This window comes from Mobula hypostoma, chromosome 2 (genome assembly GCF_963921235.1).
Source record: "Mobula hypostoma chromosome 2, sMobHyp1.1, whole genome shotgun sequence".
Classification (NCBI taxonomy): Eukaryota; Metazoa; Chordata; class Chondrichthyes; order Myliobatiformes; family Myliobatidae; genus Mobula; species Mobula hypostoma.
Window position 1 is genome coordinate 195,870,554 of NC_086098.1, and position 20,646 is coordinate 195,891,199.

At 40.9% G+C, this 20,646-nt stretch overlaps 1 protein-coding gene across 1 annotated transcript in view; it reads left to right on the plus strand.

Annotated features, from left to right (window-relative positions):
- LOC134342776 (peroxidasin homolog) overlaps window positions 1-20,646 on the plus strand; it is a 275,630-nt gene that overhangs the window by 179,075 nt on the left and 75,909 nt on the right. The window contains exons 7-10 of the mRNA XM_063041342.1: window positions 1,648-1,817; window positions 4,556-4,673; window positions 15,506-15,675; window positions 19,290-19,562. Of these exons, the coding sequence (XP_062897412.1) occupies window positions 1,648-1,817; window positions 4,556-4,673; window positions 15,506-15,675; window positions 19,290-19,562 (731 nt within the window). The remainder of the gene's footprint in view (window positions 1-1,647; window positions 1,818-4,555; window positions 4,674-15,505; window positions 15,676-19,289; window positions 19,563-20,646) is intronic.

Genomic DNA, 20,646 nt, shown 5'->3' on the forward strand with positions numbered 1-20,646 from the left:
TTTGTTGATTCTGTTGGTGTCTGCTACCCTCAGCCTGCTGCCCCAGCACACAACAGCAAACATGATAGCACTGGCCACCACAGACTCGTAGAACATCCTCAGCATCGTCCGACACATGTTAAAGGACCTCAGTCTCCTCAGGAAATAGAGACGGCTCTGACCCTTCTTTTAGACAGCCTCAGTGTTCTTTGACCAGTCCAGTTTATTGTCAATTTGTATCCCCAGGTATTTGTAATCCTCCACCATGTCCACACTGACCCCCTGGATGGAAACAGGGGCCACCCATGCCTTAGCCCTCCTCAGGTCCACCACCACCTCCTTAGTCTTATTCACATTAAGCTGCAGATAATTCTGCTCACACCATGTGACAAAGTTTCCTACCGTAGCCCTGTACTCAGCCTGATCTCCCTTGCTGATGCATCCAGCTATGGCAGAGTCATCAGAAAACTTCTGAAGATGGCAAGACTCTGTGCAGTAGTTGAAGTTCGAGGTGTAAATGGTGAAGAGAAAGGGAGACAAGACAGTCCCCTGTGGAGCCCCAGTGCTGCTGATCACTCTGTCGGACACAGTGTTGCAAGCACACGTACTGTGGTCTTATTTAAGTTATTCTCTATAAAGGAAATCTAATATTAAAGCCACAATTTAAGACTAAATGGGAATATTCATTTTTCAATAAATGAATTATTTGACTAGAAAAATGTAACATTTATAATCTTCTGCCATGCAAAAGAAATGCCCTCGTATGTAATGGAAAAACTCAAATTCACCCAGAAATTCAAGATGACATGCAAAGTCTCTGTAAAGATGTCATGGGTGATGCAATGGAACATTTTATCAGCAGTTAAACAAGGTGAATCACTTCTTGAGGCTAATTTGAAATGGTCAATAAATGTTAGCCTTCACTTTCTTTGGTTCAGTTCTCATGAGTTTACTAACCAAGGACGTTAGCTGCTTCTCTCTTCACAGATACCCCCTAACTTGCTCTGTATTTTTAACACGCTCTACATTGCAGGTCTGAAGTGTTTCTGAGTTTGTAGATTTTGCTTGATGGTTTTTTTTTCCCCAATTGCCAAACAAATCCTAGGAATTACAGTAAAAGTAGCTCCTGGCATTAAGCTAGATAGGCTAACAAAACTATGAATTGTTCCATTTTTCTACATAAGACATTCAGTTTTACCATCCTTTTGGAAAATGTTCAGAGCTATATTATTAATGTAACTCAAACCATAGAGCAGCACAAATATAATAAGAGTATTGTTACAACATGGTTTGGTAATCATCTGAAATAATCATTGAATTGTGTAATGTTGAAAATCTGATCGTTAAAGGACCTTCAGGGAATAGTATTCATGATACAATAAAATTTAATATCAATAATAAAATGATTTGATTCATTCTGAAACCATGATCTTAAATATAGATAAATATAAACAAACTATCAAGACACAGGGTGTGAGGGAGCTCTGGTTAATTGGGAAAAGCAATTAAAAGATGTTACTGTAAACCTGTAATGACTAACGTTTGAAAAATTAATATACAGTTTATGTTGTAGATGTTGAATCTTCTAGAATGTTTAATAAAAGTTGTATTTTCATCCAGCCTGAAGCTTCCATATGTTTAAACTTCTATGGTAATGTTATTTTACAGTCGCTTAGATTCCAATTCATTGATCTGTGATTGTGAGTTGATGTGGCTAGCCGAGCTGCTAAAGAAATACGCTGAACATGGTAATGCCCAGACAGCTGCCACCTGTGAGCATCCCAGTCGGCTTCAGGGACGTTCTATAACAACTGTAACAGCGGAAGAGTTTAATTGTGGTAAGGTGAATTAAAGCACCACACTTATTTTACTTTTAATAACATAAATTTACCACTCCCACTTTCATAAATGGCTTGGGTATTTAGACGTACTGAAATGGTTGAATAAGGTTTGGAACTCAGCAAGAGCAGCAAAGCAATTAGGCAGTCAGCCCAGTATCTCAGTAGTGATCATACTGGGTTGGGTGCAGTGAGAGCCGGTGTCATCAAGACAGAGCAGGAGGGTAAAGTTCTTACAGGTGTGAAGAGAATTAGCGTCCCATGTCTGGCAATCCACAGCACAACAGCAAAATCTTAGCTAGAATGAGTATAAGCACCAGCATGAAGGGAAAAATATCTCCCCTGTCATTGGCCAGAAATAAAGCCCTTTTCCAGACTGGAGCTAAGGTATGGACTGTGATCATTGGAGGGTTGGTTCAGCCTTGTGGGATTGTTCTACTTATGTGTGTTGTACAGGTTGAGTACCCATTATCCAAAATCCAAGGTCTCTGTGCACCACAGACAGTTCTGAGATGTGACCTCACATATGTAATGAAAAGAAGTTAATGAACAAATAGAAAAACACTGCATAAAACAAAAAATGAAGATCTCAGTCGTGTATTGTCCGCGTCAGAGTGAACATATGCCACCTAACCGTACGCTGACCATGAAACAAGCGAAGATCTATCACGGCAAACTGAAAATTGAAGATAATTGTGAATATTCAGCTGGCTGGTTGCAGAAATTTAAGATAAGGCATGACAATAAAGTTTTAAAGCATCTGCTGATCACAGAAACCTAGCACCAGAGCAAGTCTATGATGCTGATTGTTTTTATACCTTACATAATGTATTGAAATTTTAAAGCATTGCTGATGAAAATCTAACACCAAAACAAGTCTATGGTGCTGATCATCTTTATACCGTACATAAAACCTAAAAAAAAGTAAAATACAAATACAGTGTTTCATAACGTTTTAATCAAAGCACGGTGTTGTAGGTGGAGACTGAGAGCATGCCATTGTTTGTTGCTGTTCAACATCTGATTCAGGTATTTTCCCCATGTTATTGTGCTGCTTTTGTTACCCTGCACACATTATAGTTTCATTATATTAATGGTATGTAATAATTTTTACTGTTAAGTAATATGTGTGATGAACAAGTGAAAGGTGAAGACTGCTTACCAGTAGCACATAAACTCAGAGTCAGAAATTATGGCAATCCCAAATTATCTCATTACATATTCCAAAATCCAAAAAAATCTGAAATCCAAAACACTTCTGGCTCCAAGCATTTTGTATAAGGGGTACTCAACCTATATTATCAAAAGCCCTTCAGTACTTTTAGCTCCATTCTCCATGTCAAAGTTAGCTCAAGACTTTGTAAGAATGAGGTTTAATCTGTTGCTTTTATAGGTATATAAATTATACCTTAAATGAGAAATCAGAGCATGCTTCTTAAATGTTAGAGTCTGTAATCAGACAGATTGATCTTTGGGCATGACATTCAGCCTTAGGAGGAAAATGATTTAAAACATACACAGAGGTCCAGTCAGGAAAGTGTGAGCCAAGTTTTAGCAGGTCTATTTGAGCTGCAGGATACCCAGCAGCTGACACAGTGATAGAACTGAAAAGACCAAAATCTTTCAAAAGTCATGAAAGAGAAACTCAGCTTAATTATTACTGGAAATTGTTGAAACACAAAGGAAGTGGTTGAATCAATTGCATTGGCCATTGGTGACTGTGAGCACTTGAGTCATGAATCATAGAAGATGCTGCGTGACTCAAAGTGCAACTTACTTTGAGTTCCAAACCAAAGAACACTTCGTATTATTCTGCCAGTTTAACCTGTTGTAGAAGATTCCTCATATTTCCACCGGGCTTCTCAGGAGACCATGGACTGGATTGATAATGTGGACATTCAAGTGTGAGTTTGAGGGAGATAGGACAAGCAGAGAATGTTGCAGGGCTTATTGGCTAGAGCACATCGAAAAGGAGTGATGTCTCATATAAAGCACTTGTCCAGCTATCGGTGCAGTATCCTTGCCTGGAAGAATCTCAAGAAATAAAATAATCAATAAATGGATGAGGCAGAAAAGCTTTGTGGAAAAAGGATTGCTGATATATTTTCATTAGAAGATTTCTAACCAGCTGATTTGTGTGTACTTAATGTATAACATTTTAGACTAAAGGTGATTTTATTTTTATTTGACCCAAGGTGATCCCTGACCCAGAGCGCATTTAATACTTAGCTGCTGACTTGACCTGACTCAAAGTGCAGCTCAGGCGCTCAATATGTGTCCACGTTTAAGTGTTGCATGGTGAGAAAAGTTTTCAGGTTGTAAATTTGTGACAGCTCAAACATAGCTTTGGTTCAAACATTTAGGTTTATGCCACATAAGGCAATGAACTGAGGTTTCATACTAGATACTGTGCTAAAATCACAAGCTTAGCCATGCAACCTTCTGTTTCTAATGTCTGATTGTTCTCAACTGAAGACGACATTGGGTGCTCTGCAAGATGCCTACAAAGGGTTCAAGTGCATGTGATAACACTGCCAATGTCAGAGATTGATGGTTCAGATTCATAAGGGAAGATTAGTTATTTTAGGCCGGAGGGATTATGGAATGCCAGTTACTTCCATTGACACAACCTTATCACAGTACTAGTTAGTGTCAACCTTTAAAATAATTTCTGTTATTTTTCCTGCTTGGGGGAAAAAAAGGCAATTTGAACTCACTCTTGCCCTTGCTTCCTATAGAAAGGCCTCGTATTACTTCTGAGCCACAGGATGTAGACGTTACACTGGGAAATACAGTTTACTTCACCTGCCGGGCAGAGGGCAATCCGAAGCCCAACATCATCTGGTTGCACAATAAGTGAGTACCCGGGGAGAGAATCTGACACAACCGTGGAGTCATTACAAATGCTGAGCAAAAATTATAAATTGCCTCCAGTAAAGAATGCATAAAATTATTGTAATTTCAAAATGTTTCAGAAATACATCAATGCAATTTAACAAAAAAATGGCATTGTGCACTTGAAAATTACCCTAATATGATGTAGAAGAATGTTGGTTCATTTTCGGGTGTGTAACGGTACACTAGGAAATTGAACTCCTGATTCCTTAGGAGAATTTTCACTTGATGCACGTCATTGCATCAGATTGAAATTTTCTCATCTATTTGTGCCTGTCATTCCTTGATACAGTTCAAGGTAGTGCATCGGGCCCATATGTCAAAGGATAAACTAGCGTGTATTTTCTCCAATAGCAATCCTATTTGTGACAGATGTAATACTTAGCTGGCCACTTGAGCTCATATGTATTGGTCTTGTATAAAGCTAGATAACTTTTGGAGAGATTTTTTAAAATATTTATGATTTTCTACAAACTACAGCGTAGAAGAAAGAAATCAATAGTATAAATAGAAGGATCATTGCAATACAGACAAAAATAGCAATAATACCTATCTTAACAAATGAGCAAGTCACCCATATTAAAAATGAAAAATTAGAAAGGAAAGCACCCAACCGACCTACTATCCAACTCCAAGCCAACCATTATATTATAAATACAAATATTTGAAAGGACATTTGAGATAAACTTTTATCACCCCAGAACTATATATTGTAGTAAAAGGAGAAATGAATAATAATTTTAAAAAAGCAGCCTGCCACCTAGTCAAAGAATCAAAGAAAACAGGAAATGCGGGATCTGACTATCAAGGGAAGAAGAAAAATATACCTGTCAATCTAGGTGAGATTTATGAAAATATTCAAGAAAAGGTCCCCACACCTTGTGGAACTTTATGTCCGAATTAAAAAGTGAATAGTAAATCTTTTCAAGATCTAAACAAGACATAATATCCCTAAGCCATTGAACATGGATAGGGGGAACTATATCTCTCCACTTAAGGAGTACTACACGTCTAGCTAAAAGAGAGACAAAACACGATGTTCGTTGTTTAGCCGGGATCAAATGCTTGTCAGAGTCTCGAGAAATACCGAAAAGAGCGATCAAAGGATCAGGTTCCAAATGACAATTTAATATAGAAGATAAAGTTAAAAAAACATCTTTCCAAAATTTTTCCAATGTAGCACAGGCCCAATACATATGAATAAGGGAAGCCTCACCTCCTTTGCATTTGTCACACCAGGGACTAATATCAGGATAGAAATTTGCCAATTTGGTTTTAGACATATGAGCCCTGTGGATGACTTTAAACTGCAAAAGACAATGACGAGCACATAAAGAAATTGAATTGACTGACTTAAGAATTGAATCCCAAACCTCGTCGGACAAAGAAAAACCTAAGTCATGCTCCCAAGCAGTTTTAATTTTATCACAAGGGGCTAATCTGAGATTCATAAATTTGACATGAATAAGAAATTAAACCTTTCCCCAAGGGTTTCATTTGAAGAAACAAGTCTACAACATTTTTATCCGGTTGTTCAGGAAAATGTGGTATTAAAGGGCTAATGAAATGTCTAATTTGAAGATATCTAAAAAAAAATGAGTATTCAGTAAATTAAACTGAAAATGAGATATTTTTAAAATACTATCCAAAGTTTTTGATCTGGATCTACAACCAAATTTGCTTACGGCAATTTTTGGGATTATCCCATTGGAAGCAGGAAATATTCCTGTTTCCGCTCAACGTATGATAACCTTTTCGACCTTACTGGCTAGGAGAGCCATTTTATTGAAGTGGAAGGACTCTAATCCACCTACGGTCTTTTATTGGCTCTCCTCCATTATGTCCTGTTTAGAGAAAATAAGAAGTTGGACATTTGATACATCCTTCAAATTTGAGCAAATCTGGCAACCTTTTATCCAATATTTTCATTTAATTTGATATATCACTCTTTGAATCTTATTTTTCAAAGTTTTAGATTTGATCAGAAAGTCTTTTTTTATCTTTTTTTTTGGTCGTATCCTCAAAATGGACTGCCCAGTCCCTTATTTGTTGGTTTTGTTCTTTTTTTATATCGTGTAGTGGGATTTTTTTCTCTTTATTTAAAACTCAAAGTTTTTTCTTTTCTCTTCATAAACTGCTAAGAGGAGAATTGCTATTTTCATTTTTTCATTATATATTTTATATTAGTTTAGTAATATCTATGATTTTGACAATGTCTATCTTAATCTTAGTTTATATTGTTACTGATATATATATTTGAGATAATTCTCCTCTTGATTGTATTCATGCTCCTTTTAAATCAATAAAAAGATTAATAAAGAAAGAAAGAAATTTTCTCCAGACGGCATCTTCAGCAGTACGATACCTAAAGTTAGTCCCCTGCATGATTTTTAGCCACACTTACCTGAAAAACAATAGACGTATTTACTCGCAAAGCAATGAGTCTTTACTAATATTGTTTCTTCAAAAGTGTGGCTTGAACTGCATTCTTTGTCCTCACTGACATCTGTGACTTCCTATGACCTTATCTCTAAACATGTGACCTATTGTGACTTGACTGCTTTGGCCATGGAGGTCAGAATCATGGTCGCTCTCCAGTTCATAGCCTCAGCATCATTCCAGGTTGCTATTGCTGATGTCTACTTCATCTCACAGTTTGCTGCTCACTCTTCTCATCGGAAGATCTCCAAAGCTGAATACACAAGCAGAGAAGATTTCTTCCATTTTTCTTTCAGCCCACAGGAAGGAGTCAAGCAAGCGCAAACACTATATCCACCCTTCATTCCCCCCAAAAAACATCATTTCTGGATTGTGTTCATGTAGTATTAGTTCTTCGGTGATGTCCTTGATGTAATCCTGCCTGGAACATCAGGCCCTAGCCTGACCAATCAAAATGCACCTGTTGTACAAAGAGGGTGTGCCTCTGAAAGGTCCCGTTCCTCACTAGCCTGTTCAATTACATCTAACTGTGAGGGAAAACTCTCTTACTTTCTTTCCATCATTGCAGCAACCATTCATTCAAGAGCAACACTTCTCTATAGCTGGAATAGTGTTGCTTATATTTTGATATGCCCATTTATGGGCTTGGAGGCTAGATCGGAGCTGGCAGGCTAAATATTGGCAAATACAATAACACTTGTAACAAGTCAGTGGAGAACACTGAGCTGAAACTAACAAAGTAGGCATCATACGTGAAGATCCATCAACGATGTTCTGTAAATCTCACAAACGAAAATCTTGATTTTCATGGGACTTTCAAAAGAACCCCAACACTTCCTCCGCTACGTTGATGACTGCATTGGTGCTGCTTCATGCACCCACACAGAGCTCATCAATTTTGTCAACTTTGCCTCCAACTTCCACCCTGCCCTTAAATGCACTTGATCCATTTCTGACACCTCCCTCCCCTTTCCTGAACTCTCTGTCTCCATCTCTGGAGACAAACTGTCTACCAACATCTTTTATAAACCTACCAGTTCCCATGGTTATCTTGACAATACCTCTTCCCACCCTGCCTCCTGTAAAAATGCTATTCACTTTGCTCATTTCCTACATCTCCACTGCACCTGTTCCCAGGATTCACTTCCCTTTCCGGACATCAGAGATGCAATCCTTCTTCAAAGAACGAAGATCTCCTGTATCTGCAGCTGCATCTTCACCATTTCCTGAACATCTGCGCTCACCCAATTTTCCTGCCATCTTGACAGTGATAGAGTTTCTCTTGTCATTACTAACCATCCTTTAAGCCTCTGCATTGAACAACACACACAAACTGTTGGAGGAACTCAGCAGGCCAGGCAACATCTAAGGAAAAGAGTAAACAGTCAACATTTTGGGCCGTGACTCTTCATCAGTCCATCCAACACATCATTCTGCACGACTTACGCCATCTCCAAAAGGATCCTACCACCAAATGTATCTTTACCTTCCCTTCTCTCTCCACTTTCTGCAGGGATCACTCCTTCCATGATTCCCTTGTCCATTTGTTCCTCCTCACTAATCTCTCTCCTGGCACATAAGCCTGCAAGTGACCAAACAGCTACTCCTGCCTATTCACCTCCATTCAGGACCCCAAACAGTCCTCCCACTCACTTCACCTGCAAATCTGCTGGGGTCGTCTGTTGTGTTGAGTGCTGCCAGTCTGACGTTCTCTACATTGGTAAGGCCCACCATAAATTGGAGGACCACTTCACCGAGCATCTCCGCTCCAGCCGCCAAAAACAGAATTCCCAGTGGCCGAACATTTTAATTCTGATTCCTATTCCCTTTCCGATATGTCAGTCGTCCATGGCCCCGTCTTTTGCCACGTTGAGGCCACCCTCAGTGTGAAGGAGCAAGACCTTATATTCCGTCTGGGTAGCCTCCAACCTGATATTACCATTCTAGTTAAAAAAAAAATTCTCTTCCCCTCCTCTTCTTCTATTCCCCAATATGGCCCTGTACTTCTTCTCACCTGCCTATCATCTCCCACTAGGTCCCTCCTCCTTCCCTTTCTCCTGTGATCCACTCTCCTCTCCTATCAGATTCCTTTCTCTCCAGCCCTTTCCCTTCCCTACCCACCCAGCTTCACCTCTATTACCTTCCTCGCTCCCCACCTTTTTATTCTGCCATCTTTCCCCTTCCTTTCCAGTCCTGAAGAGGGATCTCAGCCAGATACATCAATTGTTTATTCACTTCTGTAGAAGCTGCCTAACCTGCTGAATTTCTCCAGCATTTTGTGTGTGTTGCTTTCAAAAATAGCATTAAGATTACTCTCACTACTGTATTAACACAACTAAAAGTCGCCAAAGCTGCTCTTACACTCATGCGTTGGATGGATAATTAATGTTATCATTCTACCTAATGGTTGGTCTTTCATTTACTGTAGATTAGATTAGATTAGATTCAACTTTATTGTCATTGTGCCGAGTACAGATACAAAGCCAATGAAATGCAGTTAGCATCTAACCAGAAATGCAAAGTATAGTGTTATTTACAAAATAACTGTGAATAAAAAGTAAGTGCTACAGCACACAAATATAAAAGAATTGAGACAGTACAATACGGTGCAATACTGCTTAGCGTTGTGATGTGAGGTTCAGCAGGGTCACAGCCTCAGAAAAGATGCTCTTCCTGTGCTTGCTGGTATAGGAGTGGAGGCTCCTGTAGTGCCTACTGGATGGGAGGAGAGTAAAAAGTCCATGGTTAGGGTGAGGTGCATCATTGATAATGCTTTTCGCCCTGCCCAGGCAGCATTTATGGTAGATGTTCTCAGTGATGGGCAATTGGGTGCCGATAATCTGCTGGGCAGTTTTCACCACACGCTGGAGTGCTTTGCAGTCCAATACGGGACAATTGCCAGAGCACACTGAGATGCAGTTGGTGAGTATGCTCTCAATGGGACAGCAGTAAATGTCCATCAGTATCCTGAGACAGAAATGAGCTTTCTTGATGCTCCGCAGGAAATAAAGGCACTGTTGCGCCTTTTTGATCAGGATGGAGGAGTTCAGGGACCAGGTGAGATCCTCAGAAATGTGGACACCAAGGATCTCAATGGGATTAATTTCTTTCTGAACTATAGGGACAATGCCCCTTTCATTGTAATTTGAAAGATTCCATCGGATGTATTAAACCTTCTAAAACTGCAAAATCTAAACAACTGCGTATTTCATTGCTGCAAGAAGAGTAGAAATTGTATTAAATTAGCAAAATATATATGGGTGAGTGAGTAGATCGCATTGATCAGGAATAAATATCACACAGATCTGAAAATTCTGATTGAAGATTGGCCAAAGATAAGAAGATAAGGTGGGGTTCAGTAGTTTTGCAAATGTTCTAGAGCATTTGTGTTACTATTGGCATGTACGCCATGCTGTTGTTAGCACACCAGGGAATACAAACTGGGGCATTAGTTTTGAGAAAGTTGGAGTGTTAGGGAGAGGAGGAAGAGAGCAATGTTATCAACATAGAGAAAGATAATTTTTGTTGCAATGAAATGATTTTGATTTTGAAACATACATTCAAAGATTCTAACCTTTTGGTCAAGCAGAACAATGGGGTCACAGCAAAGTCCACCTCAAGTATGCTGAGTTGACTGGAATCAGCTGGTTGTTTGCAGAGCTCCTTATTGGAGCCAGTTTTACAAAGGTTAATCTGGAGGATTTTCTGTCTCATTCATATTAGGAAATAGCTGTTTTCATTAAAGTGTGCTAAGGAGGTACACAATGCTGTTTTAAGCCGTGCTACTGATCTCCTGAAAAAAGTGGTCTAATTGATAATTTTATATGGCTATCGATTTCTTAGGTATTATTAAAAATGCTCTTCAATTTATAGCAATTTTGGATTTAAAAAAATTTTATTTACCTCTTTTATTTTTCATTTGGATGTTATTTTTTTATTTCAAAATATACTTTATTCAAAAATAAATATATACAATAAACCATTCAATAACTTTTCATCCTTTACATACGTTTCCATTATAGTCAGTACATATCCGTATTTTAGCCACCCACGTGGCACTCCAGTAGTTCAGCTTACCACATCATTGTTGAGGGGTATACTCCCTGCCCCCCCGACCCCTCCCACTCCCACGGGTGGAGAAACCTAAACTGTGGTCCTTCCCCACCGGGCCCTTGCGGTGGCTGCACCGAGTTTCAGTGCGTCCCTCAGCACGTACTCCTGCAGCCGAGAACGTGCCAGTCGGCAGCATTTTCCCACGGACATCTCCATGTGCTGGTAGATCATCAAGTTTCGGGCTGACCAAAGGGCGTCTTTCACCGAGTTGATGATCTGCCAGCAGCACCGGATGTTTGTCTCCGTGTGCGTCCCCGGGAACAGCCCGTAGATCAGAGAGTCCTCTGTTACGCAGCTGCTGGGGATGAAACGTGACACTAGCCTGTCCATCCTCCTCCACACCTTCTTTGCGAACTGGCAGTGTGCAAAGAGGTGGGTCACAGACTGCTCCTCACTGCAGTCCTCCCGTGGGCAGTGGGGTGCAGAGACAACATTCCGGGCGTACAGGAGGGCTCTGACTGGGAGGGACCCTTTCACCGCCAGCCAGGCGAGGTCTTGCTGCCTGTTGGTAAGATCTGGCGATGAGGCATTTTGCCAGATGAACTGGACGGTCTGCTCAGGGAACCACACCACTGTGTCCATCACGTCCTCCTCCTGCAGTGCCTGCAGGACATTACGTGCCGACCACTGCCCGATGGCCCTGTGGTCAAAGGCGTTCTCCTGGAAGAACTTTGCTACGTAGGACAGGTATGCCGGCAATGACCAGCTGACTGGGACGTTGCACGGGAGTGGGGCCAGACCCATCCTTCGTAGCCAGGGCAACAGGTAGAACATAGGCACATAGTGGTACTTGGTGCCCACATACCTGGGTTCTACACATAACCTGATGCAGCCACATACGAAGCTGGCCATCAGGGTGAGGGCGACATTGGGGACGTTCTTGCCCCCGTTGTCCAGGGACTTGTGCATGACGGTCCGTCTCACCCGCTCCATCTTGGATCCCCAGACGAATCTGAAGACAGCTCGGGTGATTTCCGAGCTGTAGGAGCGGGAGACGGGCCAGACCTGCGCCAAGTACAGCAGCCCTGAGAGCACCTCACACCTGATGACCAGGTTCTTGCCCGTTATTGACAGGGAGCACCCTCCCCACAATCCCAGTTTCTATTTCACCTTGGCAGTCCGCTCCTGCCAGTTCTTGTTGCACGCCTTGGCCCCTCCGAACCAGATCCCCAACACCTTCACATGGTCAGACCTGATGGTGAAGGGGACGCTGGATCGGTCGGGCCAGTTGCCGAAGAGCATGGCTTCACTCTTCATGCGGTTGACCCTGGCCCTCGACGCTAGCTTGAACTGTTCGCAGGTGCCAATCAACCTGCGAACTGACCTTGGATCAGAGCAGAAGACGGTGACGTCGTCCATGTACAGGGAGGTTTTCACTTGGGCCCTCCACTGCCTGGCAGCGTCACCCCTCTTATGCTCTCATCCCTCTTGATGGCTTCCGCAAAGGGTTCTATGCAGCAGACAAACAAGACAGGGGAGAGGGGACAGCACTGCCTGACTCCAGACCTGATGCGGAAGCTGTCTGTTTCCCACCGTTGACCTGGACTGCACTACGGATGACTGTGTAGAGCAGTCTAATCCAATTCCGGATTCCCTCCCCAAATCCCATTTTGGAGATCACGTCCGCCATTTACGTGTGCGATATCCTGTCAAAGGCTTTCTCCTGGTCCAAGCTGACCAGGCAGGCGTTCACCCCCCTGTCCTGCGCGTAGGCAATGGTGTCCCTCAGCAGCGCGAGGCTGTCTGAGATCTTCCTGCCTGGTACAGCACAGGTTTGGTCTGGGTGAATCACCTGTCCTAGCGCAGACTTGTCCCTGTTGGATCTTGTAATCCACATTCAGGAGAGAGATGGGTCTCCAATTTCTAATGTCCTCCCTTTCCCCCTTCTGCTTGTAGATGAGGGTGATGATGCCCTTCCTCATGGACTCAGACATACTGCCGGCCAGAAGCATAGCGTTGTACACTTCCAGCAGGTCTGGGCCCATCCAGTTCCACAGAGCGGAGTACAACTCAGCCGGTAAGCCGTCGCTTCCGGGAGTCTTACCCGACCCAATGGAACGGATGGAGCCTGTCAGCTCGTCCAGGGTCAGTGGCTGATCCAGACTCTCTCGCTTGCCGTCGTCTAAGTAAGACCTGCGTGATAGACGACAGGAAGTTGTGGGAGGCTGTGGATTCTGTGGCCTTTTTGTCGTACAGACCGGCACAGAAGGACTTGCAGATCCTCAGTATGTCGGTCTGCGAGCACGCGACTGAGCCGTCCTCTTCCTTAAGGTTGTGGATCACAGAGCTCCACCTGTGCACCTTTTGGAAGAAGAAGCGTGAGCACGTCTCGTCCTGCTCCATGGTTTGGACCCTTGATTGGAAGATGATCTTGGAGGATTCGGCGGCCAGGTGCTGGGCTTGCCGGCCCTTCACTAAACAGACAAATGCGTTGTAAAAATTCCATTTAGTGATATTGTTACAAATTCAACAACTGCAAAAAGGCAAGCCAACACACATCTCACATACGTCTGTTTCTGTTTGAGTTAGTACTGCAGATTATTTGATCATTTAATTGTGAAATAATTTGTCATTTATTAGAACTTGCTGTGAGCATTTCGTTTGCCATGTTTACCCAAGCAACAGTCTAATTATTACATTTTAATTAGACGCAAATTGCTCTGGCCATCCTGAGAGACGTAAGATGCTAAAAATTTCAGATAGTAAAAGAGGCAACAGTTGCTAAGCGACTCCTTTGGTTCATTTATTTACCCTACTTGTCTTTTTGAACCATATAATTGCCTATAAAATTAGATTCCAGTGATACATGGTTAATTATTTTTGAGCCAACAGAAAATTTGATTTCAATGCAAAATGTTCCAAAGGAAGATTTTCCATTTATACAATATGTTTGAGAGGTGATTCAGTCCTTCTGCTGTTTACACTGGGTTTTGTGTGTTCCAGCAGATGCCATCTGTGAATGCTCCTGCTCCATTTTGTATGATCATGGGTGAGAGATTCTCCAGAGTTGGTGGAGATGTTAGAAAGTAGTTTTGAGAAAGAATTTGTTTCATTTCCTCTGTTCAACTGTAATCTTGATATAATCCTACAGAAAGTACTCCTTGATATCTGTTACCTGTCTGATCTGAGTAGGGTAAAGCTCATCAGAACTCATAGTGTAGCAGAAAGTTTTATTTTGAAATAATTAACACTACTGCTGTTGTAATGTAAAAAAAACTACTAACTATATTATGAGAACTATAACAAGAAAGCACAAAGGAATTTTATGATAAAAAAGTTAAACCCTATAATAAGGTGCACTATGCTGCCGCAGCTTTGGTACTGTACACGATCTATAACAAATGTAAATTCAACTCGTATTTAACTAGCTCTAACTTCTATTCTGGACACAATCCGTGTCTGGACAGGTTGATCAAAACTCTGTGCAGATTATTTACAAAACCTGCTCAAATTTCCCCCAAACCCCTATTTTTATAATACAAAAAAAGATCATGCCGTTGCTGATTGATTGACACATCCCCCTCACGTTCTGATAGGTCCTTCTGTGCCTAATTTATTCCTCACAAGGCCATACACCCCAAACTAATGATTCCAATTTTTAGTGAAGAGTTATTCTGAGTTTACTAAACCCTTGAAAAATACCTACTCTGCTGAAATTCTGTGGAGAAAGCGGATAATGTAATTTGTATCCTTGGGTACATATTGCCTGTAAGTGGAAAGGAGCTTTTCCTCGCAGCTTGATAAATACCTCACATTGACCTTTCTGTATGAGTAAGTAGATTTTCCCTTTAGGACAGTCAGTAATATTTCCTCAGAATTATTTCTTATTGTAATATGCAGGATCTGGTTGGTTATAGAATTTAACCCCGAATAAGCAAGCTTTGTTCACGTAGACTGCAACTAAATTAATGTAAATAATTTTTCTATTTGTTCAACTTTCCCAAATATTTTATCATTTATTTACTGTGTCTGAAAATTTCTGGGAAGGCCAACACTTTTGACCATTGCCAAGCGTAGTGGACTTCTTGAAGTACTGAAGTATATCAGTGAAAGTACGTTGTTTGGTATGAACATTCAGGAATTAGACTCAGAGATGATGAAAAGGGTTAATTTGGTCCCAAGTTAAGATAGTTTGTTCCCAAGTTAGATGACTTGGTGCCATGCTAATCCCAACTGGTTATAAGAATTCTGCCAAAACAAGTTTTCATGTTGGTTCATCATTTCCTTTTTATGTTTACCAGTAATGAGATCGATATGAAAGATGATCATCGTGTGAACCTATTAGAAGATGGCACGCTGATGATTCAGGACATAAAAGAGTCAGACCAGGGTGCCTATCAGTGCATGGCCAAAAATGTCGCTGGAGAGGTGAAGACAAATGAAGTGATCCTCCGGTATTTTGGCACGCCATGTAAGGATTCAAAAAAGAATTATTATGAACAAGAGTGTATTTTATTCATTTGCTGTATTTGTGGGGGGGGGGGTATTTTTGAACTATACAAATTTTCCCAGAGGAGACACAAGAGGTGTAGATGCTAGAATCTGGAGCAGTAAACAATCTGAGCATCGTAGAGTTATACAGCATCGAAACAGGTCCTTTGGCCCAATTGGTCCATACTGACCAGGATGCCCCATCCAAGCTAGTCTCATTTGTCAGCATTTGGCCCATGACCTTCTATACCTTTCCTATCCATGTTACCTATCCAACTGTCTTCTAAATTTTGTTCTTGTATCTGCCTCAATCTGTTCCTGCGGCAACTCATTCCACATGCACAATTTACACAATTTGTGTAAAAAATATGCTGCCCCTCAAGTATTAAATCTTTCCCCTCTCATCTTAAGCTTAAGCCCTCTAGTTCTTGATTCCCCAGCCATGGGAGAAAGACTAAGTACATTCACCCTATCAAAGCTGCACATGATTTTATACACCTCTAAAAGATCACCTCTTAGTCTCTATACTCCAAGTCCTAGCCTGTCCAACCTTTCCCTATAACTCAGAATCAGAATCACTTTTAGTATCACCAACAGTATGTCGTGAAACACACTCAATTCAATTAGTACAGGGTTGCAACCCAAAACGTTGACAATTCCTTCCCTTCCACAGATGCTGCTCGACCCGCTGAGTTCCTCCAGCAGTTTGTTTTTGTTGTTCCAAATTTCCTCACTGGGCAGATCTACTGTGTCAGTGCTAGCTTCTCAAGTGGAATTGACAGAAATAATTTCTCTTTTTCTCTGAATCCTTTCAAATTCTTCCTTTTCCTTCGTGGTTGTACAGTTTTCTAATAAATTTCTGCCTCAATAGCCATTTTATATGACTTTTTGTAACAACCAAAGGGGTATTTTTAATGGAAAATTTCCCTTTGTTGTTCCAATTTGAAATAACAGATTCTCTGTATAAATTAAAAGATTATACTATAATAGCATATTTAAAGAAAAGAGTTAACAATCTGTGGCATTGAGTTGTAGTGTAAGTTTCTCATTCCTTCGCAGCTGTCATAAAAAGAAGTGCTTAATATCAGAAAAGATAATGCTTATAAAATATTCTTAATATATTTGAATAAATGTTGCCTTTAAAATAACATTGCTGATTCCATTTTGTCAGTAGTTTCTTTTGACAAGTTTGCTTTGCTCCATCTGCTTGAGAAGCTAATGCTGACAGACTTGATTGTTGAGTTAGCTGCTGTGAGCTCATTTGTGTTAAACTCAAGCTGTGAGAGAACACGGAATAGAAGTCATGATTCAGTACTATTAAACTACTGAATGACTAAATTACTAAATGACAATAAAAGAGGACTACATGTCTTCATAATCTATCTAAATTATAAACAGATATTTTATCAAAATTTACTCTAGAAAGTTTGAGAAAACCACTTATTTCTTGTGGTGAAGCATTACCATGTATAACCTTTGAATATATGTGCATTAGTAAGCCAGACATTTACAAAGATTCAGAACGTTTAGTCCACTCAGCTCACTATCCAGACTTTGCCTCATGGTTTCCTAATGATTAATGAATTGAATTTTAAATTGACAGAATTTAATATTAAAACATAAAATATCTACCACTAAATTAGCAGTTTTGCAATTATTATTCAACTGTATTATTCCCATCTTTAATTACATCATATGGTGTTTAATCATCAGTTTCAGTGTATTTAATTTTAGTGAAATGTGTGATATCTATTAGAGCTGTGCAGAAGACATGTAATGTATCAGAATTGCATTACAATCTATGTTACAATTTTTTTTAGATATGTTGGGGTCGAAACATTCCACAAAAATCTTGTGTCCACATCTTTTTGCAATAATGCTTATTCCTATAGATGGTGTGATGAAAAGGTTTAACTAATGCAAATAGCAACTTCATCAATTAAAGTCAAAGCCTCGTCAAAAGTGGGGACAAAATATCTCTCCTGTGTAGATAGGGATATAGATTTTCAAAAATTGCGATCTGTTCGAACTTTAGTTATTATATTTTGTTGGCCTGGTTATCATTTGAAAAATTAATACAATTGTCCATAATTAAGAAAATATCGAACTTAATAAAAAAAGGAGGTGACTTCAATTTTTTTAATCAAAGTTATCTCCTTGCAAATAGTTTTCCAAAATCTAATCCCATACTGAAATATTCCATTTCTGCTGCTTTGGGCTGTAAGGCTTTTCTTTTTATGTGTATCCCAATCTTTTTTCTCTTCCCCCTTTCTCAACCTCTCCCTCATTTTTTGTTATTGCTTCTTCCTTCCCATACAGTATATCATCTTTCATACTCTGCCTGACGCCAGTGAGTTCCCTATTCTACAGAAACATAGAAAACCTACAGCACAATACAGGCTCTTCGGCCTACAAAGTTGTGCCAAACATGTCCCTACCTTAGAAATTACTAGGCCTACCCATAGCCCTCTATTTTTCTAAGCTCCATTATCCCTCCACTATCGTACAACTTACCTGATAACCTACATGACATAACAGTTTACTCAGACATCCCACCTCTCCCGGAAGTTCCAGGAGTCTCCCGCATATTAATAGTGGCTCCCTGATGCCCGCAAATTATATACAATGTCCCGGAAGTCAATTTTTTGAGAGCGAACAAGAGAGAGAGAGCGTGAGAGAGAGAGAGCGCGCGACCACAACAGAGAGAGCGAGTGCGAGTGAGACCACGAGAGCGAGAGAGAGAGCAAGTGCGAGTGAGACCACGAGAGCGAGAGAGAGAGAGCAAGCGTGAGAGAGACCATGAGAGTGAGAGAGAGAGAGCAAGCGTGAGAGAGACCACGAGAGCGAGAGAGAGAGAGCAAGCGTGAGAGAGACCACGAGAGCGAGAGAGAGAGAGCAAGCGTGAGAGAGACCACGAGAGCGAGAGAGAGAGAGCAAGCGTGAGAGAGACCACGAGAGCGAGAGAGAGAGAGCAAGCGTGAGAGAGACCACGAGAGCGAGAGAGAGAGAGCAAGCGTGAGAGAGACCACGAGAGCGAGAGAGAGAGAGCAAGCGCGAGAGAGAGAGAGAGCACCATGGGACAGTGTTCCAGAAAAAGAAAATATAAAAACGTACGTCACCCCAGACTACACTAAAGTGTACCGCCTAATAGGGGTCAAAAATAATGACGGTGTTGTTTGTTGCACTGTTTGCAACAATGAATTTTCTATTGCCCATGTGGATTAAGACTGTAAAAGACATGTTGAGGTGAGTTTAATAAGTGTCATTCGTTCATTAGCATAGCTAATGTTACTTAAACCAGCTGGCTAGCGGCTAAGGAGCTACTCTATTTCAGACATCCCACCTCTCCCGGAATTTCCGGGAGTCTCCCACAAATTGATGGTGCTACCTCCCTGAAATGAGTTTTTGCAGGGTGGGATGTCTGGTTTACTTCAAAAATATTTAGAATTTAAGCATAGTTCCATCAATGTAATGAATTATCTTGTATAGAACTTGGTTCCAAAATATATCAGCACGTTCAATGATTGATAAGTAAGAACAACTTAATTCATGGCAGATTTATCAAGATATTCAATCTTACTTATATTTTTCCAGCAAAGCCTACTTTTGTGATTCAGCCTCAAAACACCGAGGTATTGGTCGGGGAAAGCGTTACACTTGAATGTAGTGTCTCGGGCCATCCTCAACCTCGCATCATCTGGACCAAGGGTAATAACACCCCAATTCCTAACGACCTAAGATACACCATCACTTCCTCTGGTGGACTTTTCATGCAGAACGTCACATTTGAAGATCAAGGGCAGTACAACTGTAATGCAAGCAACACTGAAGGTTCCATCCAGGCTGTGGCCCACATCATCGTCCAAGGTACATAATAAATTGGTATTGGTTCAGCTAAATAGCATAATTCTGCTCCTGTGTCTTATGGTGTTAACAGTGATTATTAATATATTTCAAGTACAATCTACAGGTTTCAATGAAGAATAGATAATGCTTAGTATGATAAATATTTTATGAAAACTATATCAGAAAATTCTAATAAATATAATTGTCTTGACTTATTAACCAGCTGTACTTTAGAACAGAGTTTCACAACGTGTAATCTACAGACTCCATGGTTAATGGTGGCATAAAAAAGATTGTGAATCCCCTCTCTACAAGAGAAATTACTTTAGTACTTTAGTAGCACATAAATTATGCCATTTAGTAGCACATAAATTCTGTAGTTGTCAATAGGTTTCAATAGGTACTTTTAATATCAGAGAAATGTATATAATATCCATCCTGAAATTCTTTTTCGTTGCAAACATCCACAAAAACAGAGGAGTGCTCCAAAGAATGAATGACAGTTAAATGTTAGAACCCCAAAACCCTGCCCAGCTCGCCCCTCCCATGCACAAGCAGCAGCAAAGCAATGACGTCCCCCAACTAGCAAAACAGCATTGGCGCCCTCCACTGAGCACTCAAGCGTGCAGCAAAGCATCAATAAATAGACAGTCTTGCAGTACTCCAAAGACTTATCGTTCACCCGGTAATTTGACTTACCACAGCTCTGTCTCTCCCTAATAAGGGAAAAAGAGGTGTCCCGTTTCGCAATGAGAGGGGAGACATACCAAACAACTCGATGATTTATTATATTAAAAGTCTGTTGCATCACTTTTTCCGAGCTCTGCGCCCAGAGAGTCGGCCCCAAGGCTCAGCTCTCTGGACACACAACCCACTGCAGCTAATCCGCTGCTCCCGATGTTCCGTGTTATCCTGCGACGCCTCAGTCAAGGGCACTGGCCTGGAATCAACCCATCTCCAGACCCACAGAAATCTGGCACCCTGAAGGTGTGCTGGTCTTCAAGGTCGTGTCCTGAAAAAGCAGCCAGTTGTGAGGCCCTGAGAACAGGTCCCATTCCTGCAAAGAACTGAAGTCAGAGTGTAACTCCAGGTCAGGACCTTCAAA